We start from the raw sequence: 6496 nt of genomic DNA, 5'->3' as shown, positions 1-6496 counted from the left end.
AATTCTTTTGTATGTTGCTTCTTAATAGCACATGTTGACGCATAAAGTAGATCATATTCTTGAAAAAAAAAAAAAATTCTAGGGTATAGATTTTGTAGGCTAAAGATAGGTGTTTGAGTTTCTTCTCTAATTATAGTTCTCACATCTCGATCAATGGATTGAATCCGTCTCAAATATCTAGCCATCGACTTGCAATGGCTAGCTATATTTGGCATTCGAGAGGGAGGAGGAGAGTTTCTCCTTGATGAAAGTCTATTTTTAGATTCAAAATTTGGCAATCTAAATTCTTCCTCTTCCAAAGTATTAAATAGGCGCGGGTTTGAAGAGGAAAGATGGATCCATCAAATAATTCTTCACAAGTTCAAGCAATGGCTCACATGAATATCTTGTTGTTGGTGATATTTTCTCTTCTTTTGGGATCCACAAATGCTCATGGTATAAGTTTTGTATCTTTTTTTTTTAATCTTTTATGTAGTTTACATTACCATTAATTTCTCAATTTTTTAGGTTTAAAATTATTACTTTTTTCTATTTGATTTTTTGATAATTTTAATTTATTGTTTTTGAAACTTAGAAAAGTGAAAAGTTTGTGAATTCCCCCCCTTTTTTTACTTTTAGAAAATCCAAAAGTAAAAAAAAATATTTATCAACAATTCTTTTTTGAAATCTTTCAGTAAAAAAGTTCAATTTTCTTTTAACATAAACAATTATTAAAAAATAATTATTTTCTTTATGAAAATTTTACATTCTAAATTTTACTTCTCCACAAAAAAAAAGACAAATATTTATTATCAGAGGTGAATTATGCCAAACTTCAAATTCTACACTTTATAAAAAAAAAGCCTGAAAATATTTTTTTTTCATAAATTAAATCAGATTCTTAATACTAATAATTTATCTATTAATTTACTTTTTGGCCCTTCAGATTTTATTAAATATGGATACAATGGAGGAAATGGAGCAGATAAATGGGGAAGCTTGAGCTCAGATTTCAGCTTGTGCTCTCAAGGAAAACAACAATCTCCAATCAACATTAACAAAAACACCACCAACTACGACCTTAATTTGAAACAAGCCCCCAGGAATTATGTCCTCACAAAGGCCACCCTCATCAACAATGGCATCAACATTATGGTCTCTTTCTCCCTTCCAAAACTCACTTTCACATCATCATCATCATCCTCCTCTTCCTCCATCAATTTTCATCTCATTCTTCACTTGAAATGATCTTCATTTCCTATTATTTTTTTCAGCTCAAATACGATCAAGGAGCTGGGAATTTAACTTTGGATGGGAAGAGCTATGCCATGACACAAATGATCTGGCATTCACCAGCCGAACACACTATCGATGGACAAAGGTACGTATTTCCAGAGACGGATCTAAAAGAAATAGATTGGTTTTTTTAATAGCCTATAAGTTGGCATCAAAAAAATTGATATGTTGTTTCTGTCCCTGCCTACTTCCAATCGATCAATTTGTTCAAAATTTACTGAAATACATGTTTTCAGTTCACCTGATTATCGCTATGTTTCGATAGTTTTCCTGTGGAGCTCCAGTTGATCCACCAGAGCAGCGACAACCATATCGCCGTCGTCGCGATCTTGTATCAATACGGCAGCCCTGACGCTTTCCTCCTTCAGGTAAGTAAGCAAGAACAAATGATTATCGCAGATTGCTTGATCCAAATGCAAAGAGCAAGTAACCACCTTGGTGGTGGACATGGACAGATACAAGACGAGCTGGAGCAATTGGCACGGGACAAGTGCACGGACGACCAAGAGGCCAGGGTTGCGGTCGGAGTCGTCCAAACCAGAGCGCTGGAGCGCCGCTCGCGCAAGTTCTTCCGGTATGTTGGCTCCCTCACCGCCCCTCCCTGCACTGAGGATGTCACATGGATCATCCTCGGCAAGGTGAGGGAGATGACCAAGGAGCAAGCGGCTTCCCTCAAGGCGCCTCTGAGCGCGGAGTACCAGAGCAACGCGAGGCCCATCCAGTCGATCAACGGCCGCACCGTCCAGCTCTACGACGAACTGCACAACGTCAAGAAAGCACCTTCGAGCAAGTCCGACTGATGCTGCGGTCATCGTCGATTGATGCACAGCATTTCCAAGTTCGTGTGTTGTTTGTTGCCTGACTGCCTGATCTGAATTTAAAGTTTGTGTTGTTTGTTTATGGCTTGCCAAAGCCTTGCATGTAACATGTTTATTTGATTTGATTTCTTTTTTTATTTGTATTTGCATGTCAACTTATTAATTTAAACTCACCATAAAATTGCATAATAAACTCAAGATATGAACCGTCCATATATTCCATTGTACACTGATATGATTATGATTGATTGTAAGAATCAAGTTTAATAATAAATTATAAAATTATGATAAAATGAGGACCTTTCCAAACTCATCGAAATCAGGAATAAAAGAAAGTTGCCAGGAGAGTACACAAGCTATCTTTGACAATCACATACAACAACAATATGTATCATCAAAATGGATCAGAATCAGAACTTAGAGAGCAACCAAATTTTAATCCTCAAAATCAACTCATAGGAATCATGTCTAAGTTGAACAGAAAATTGTGCAACAAAATATAACAGTTTTGATTCTTAAATTGTTTTCAACAACCGAAATAAGTAACTAGGATACGCTGGCAGAAAACACATTGCAAGTTGGTAAACAAGTTACAGCCTTCTTCCCCTTCTTCCACCCTTTCTTCGTGTGCTATCCGTCGGAATTGGTGTAACATCCTCTGTAAAACACAAAATGATTCTAGAATAAGTTCGGTTTGCAGATAGGAGAAATGCATTGCAAATACAGTAGGTGAATACACAAGCATTGATCAATAAAAAAAGGAATTGAATCTCTATTGATGAACGTTGTTTGATATTTATTATTGTATCTCAACAATTGTCTGGCATACAATGAAGAAATCATTTAAGTCGACTTGATGTAAATTGCTATTGGAAAAATTTCACAACGATATTTGATTAGAATAACCTAAACAACCTAATCTAAAGAAAGCTAGGCTCCCCTATATTGCTTCCCTTCAATTTAGACAGAAATCTGACTTTCCAAGGCAATACTTCCTTTTGCAAATAAATTTTTGATCTTTTTTATGTCCTTAACAAATAAAATTTTGAAATTAAGATTTTCTCCCTTTTTCCAATCCCTCAAAGGCAACATTGCTCTGCTACTTTCTTTCTCTATACTTCATTCCTTCCCTAAAATAACCCAAACAGTCAAAAGATGATCATGATTCACGTATAAGGAATCCAAAATATGAGTTGCAAAGCATATTTTTATCACAGATACAGAACTAGTATGAAAGGTAAGATGATAAATAAAATGTCATTGCATATACATATACAGAGTAGATAGTCATTCCAAAATCCAGGAAAATAGCAAATGCATCTTGTTAAGAACACAATCATTAGCAACAAAAGACAGGAAAAACACAATGTGTTGAGTTGGAATAGGTGGAAGCAAATGAATACAAAACAAACTGCTACTTACCAATACGTCCAATTTTCATTCCAGCGCGAGCAAGTGCCCTAAGAGCAGACTGAGCACCAGGGCCGGGTGTTTTTGTTTTGTTCCCCCCAGTAGCTCGCAGCTTAATATGCAGAGCAGTGATTCCAAGCTCCTAAGAGAAAAAAAATTACGAGAATGTTGGTATTAAGCATGAGAGATTGAAACTACAAAAGGGAAGACCTTGCATCGTTGTGCAACATCTTGCGCCGCAAGCATAGCTGCATATGGAGATGATTCATCCCGATCAGCTTTAACCTTCATACCACCTGCAAATATAAAATGACTAAAGTGGTGCTTTCACATGTTAATTACTGAAAGAAATAAACAAGGCTTGACAATGATGATCAAACTGACCAGTACTTTCACACATGGATCTACAAATTATCTATAAAATTAGAAGGGATTGATCCAATGTCCAAAAGGTGGAATATGAAGAAAGGATTATGTAGCAAACCTGTGATACGGACTAAGGTTTCCCTCCCAGAAAGATCAGTAACATGCTGCAGTAATTCAAACAAATATGTAAGCGGAGACAAAACCAATATACAAAAGAAACTTCTAAATCACATTGTAGAGAAAGTTCTTATTGACTTACAATAAAAGTATCATTGAAAGATGCAAAAATGTGGGCAACTCCGAAAACTTGCTCTCCCTCTCGGACTGTTGGCCCAAGTGTCACATTCTCCTCCTTGGGCTCCCTAGTCTTCTTTCTTCCGGACTGTGGTAATCAATTCAAAAATCATGATATGCAATTAACAAAGCAGACTGTAGCACACAGAGTCTAGTTGCATAAAGAAGGCAATATTAATTTTACAAGAAGAGATTTTATATCTGACTGATGCAACAACACGGGTAAAAAAACATGCAATTTTAGCAAACTGCTCCTCTAAATAATGACCGCGATTATCAATTTTTGGATATCGCTTTAGGATCATACTCAAATGAGAAAAAAAAAACACGCACACACATTAAATAAGCCACAAGATGAGTTCTTAGATTTCCAAATACAAAAATAAATAAATAAAAATGTCTTTTTTATTAGATCCAGATAGGGGAAAGCTAGATAACACTACAAGAATCCCTCTTTTTCATAATGTTCGTACATTGAGATCATAGTAAAGCGCTCGCAAGTGAAAAATACCAAAAAACCAGAATTCCAAACAAGCACTGAGAAGAATCGCTCAGTTCAAGGGGAAAAAAAAATACTCATGGGCCTACGAAATACCATCAATGAAAGGACAATAAACGAAATCAATTAGAACAAATGAAGGTTCAACGGTGGAGCACATCGAGCGAAAGCATATCCACGAGATGGCTCATGATCCCTTACCATGGTTGCAGTGGAAGCTGAAGGAGGAGGCTGCGCTAGACTGCTACAATGAAAGAACCCTAATCCTCGCGGCGGAGAGCCTGAGCCGGTTGCTGATATATATAATGGAAGGACGCATCCATTTGTACCCTCGATTAATCAACCCGAAACTTTTTACCCGTTCCGCAGACAGAAAATGGATGGAGCCCAGCTGAAGACTTCCGGTTCCACCAGACTAACCCATGTTACGATTGCTATTTTTCTTTTTATAAGAAACTCAATATATCATATTGTATGTGTGGAATTTATAAAATTATATTTTTGATAAAATATAAATTTATACTTATAATTCCATTAAGTATTATTTATAAATTTATGCTTATAATTCCATTAAGTATTAAAATTCAACCATCTCAATTCCCAGTCATCCCACACAAAATGTTCATTCATTTTTATTAACGGCAACCGCAACATTGTTATCATATCGTATTATGATATCATTATCACATTTGAGTTCTTTACAAATACATACCATTATAACTCTAATTACTTCAATGATATATTTGGCACTATTTTTTTTAATTACAACAACAATAATGTGTTATCTTTATGAGTATATCTATAATCACTAGCTCCTATAAATCAAATTTACATTTATAATTATCTGTGACATTCGAAAGGGTTTGAGGTTGATCATATAATTTTATTAGAATCTCTTATTTTAATAGGAAGGACTAAGGAAAGAAAAAAATGGAATATTTTTTTATCCAAAAATAAATAAACTTGTAGCTATTTTTTCATCCTTAGTATATCATGTAGTTCTACATCTCCACAAAGCTGATCTTCCACGAGGTCAGGGAGGCAATCGCTTGATAAGCACATTTCATATAGGATTTTACTATAGTTTGGCGCACATCTTGTCCTATTTTATATGTATATATTTCATGTTTTCATTTCTTTATGTTTTATTCATTACTTTTACTCTTTTAGTTTGGAGAACTGATCTTTATTTATTTTCATGGATAGGACAAGATTTCTGGAGCATAAATCTCTTAGAATGTAAAGTTGGAGCAAGGAGTATGCTCTGACCATGTCCCATGACATGGGCGTGCTTCTATGACCAAGAAAGATGAAGAATGTGAAGGATTGAAAGATGCGATAGAGGGAGGGGGTGGATATTGAACGTTAAAAACTTTTTCTTTAGAATCGTTAAAATAAGAGTAGTGCAGCGGAAAGTAAAGAACACGTTTCGGTTACTTGGTTCAGAGCCTAGGTCAACTCCTACTCCAAGACCCGTGATCCTTTGCACTGTTGGGTAATCCACTAAAACTCTTTTTTCTGAAATCTTCGGAAAGAAGCAATGCATACAATATGAAGAATAAGATAGTAACACACTACTATCTTTTTGAAATTAAAACAATGCAACCATAAACAATAGGTATACCGACACTAGATAGAAGATGAAGCTCGGTCGTTACTTCTAGATGAAGCAGTTTGCTTGTGAAGGTGAAGCACAAAGTAGCAGAACGAACAGGAGCTTTGCATGACATTGACCTAGAAATCAATATCTTGCCTCGGACCCCGAGCTCTGCTTATATAAGCCTTGATCGGTCAACTGATAAACCGTTCGGTCGACTGATCAATTTGGTTGACT

The 6496-nt window shown here is 35.7% G+C and overlaps 2 protein-coding genes across 2 annotated transcripts; one reads left to right on the top strand and one right to left on the bottom strand.

Moving 5' to 3' along the window:
* Positions 1–1161: 1161 nt before the first annotated feature.
* On the top strand, positions 1162–2399 carry LOC121992521 (alpha carbonic anhydrase 1, chloroplastic-like). The gene is made up of 3 exons (XM_042546969.1): positions 1162–1360; positions 1541–1643; positions 1731–2399. The coding sequence occupies exons 1-3, from the start codon at positions 1224–1226 to the stop codon at positions 2073–2075; spliced, it is 585 nt and encodes a 194-aa protein (XP_042402903.1). The 5' UTR covers positions 1162–1223; the 3' UTR covers positions 2076–2399.
* Positions 2400–2510: 111 nt separating this feature from the next.
* On the bottom strand, positions 2511–5017 carry LOC121992522 (40S ribosomal protein S14). The gene is made up of 6 exons (XM_042546970.1): positions 4864–5017; positions 4129–4251; positions 3988–4033; positions 3714–3799; positions 3516–3645; positions 2511–2751 (listed from the first exon to the last, which is right to left on the bottom strand). The coding sequence occupies exons 1-6, from the start codon at positions 4864–4866 to the stop codon at positions 2684–2686; spliced, it is 456 nt and encodes a 151-aa protein (XP_042402904.1). The 5' UTR covers positions 4867–5017; the 3' UTR covers positions 2511–2683.
* Between the last annotated feature and the right edge of the window lie 1479 nt (positions 5018–6496).

Source organism: Zingiber officinale, chromosome 6B (assembly GCF_018446385.1).
Source record: "Zingiber officinale cultivar Zhangliang chromosome 6B, Zo_v1.1, whole genome shotgun sequence".
NCBI classification, from domain to species: Eukaryota; Viridiplantae; Streptophyta; class Magnoliopsida; order Zingiberales; family Zingiberaceae; genus Zingiber; species Zingiber officinale.
Note: the sequence above shows the minus strand (reverse complement) of the source record. Positions and strands in the feature narration are given on the sequence as shown.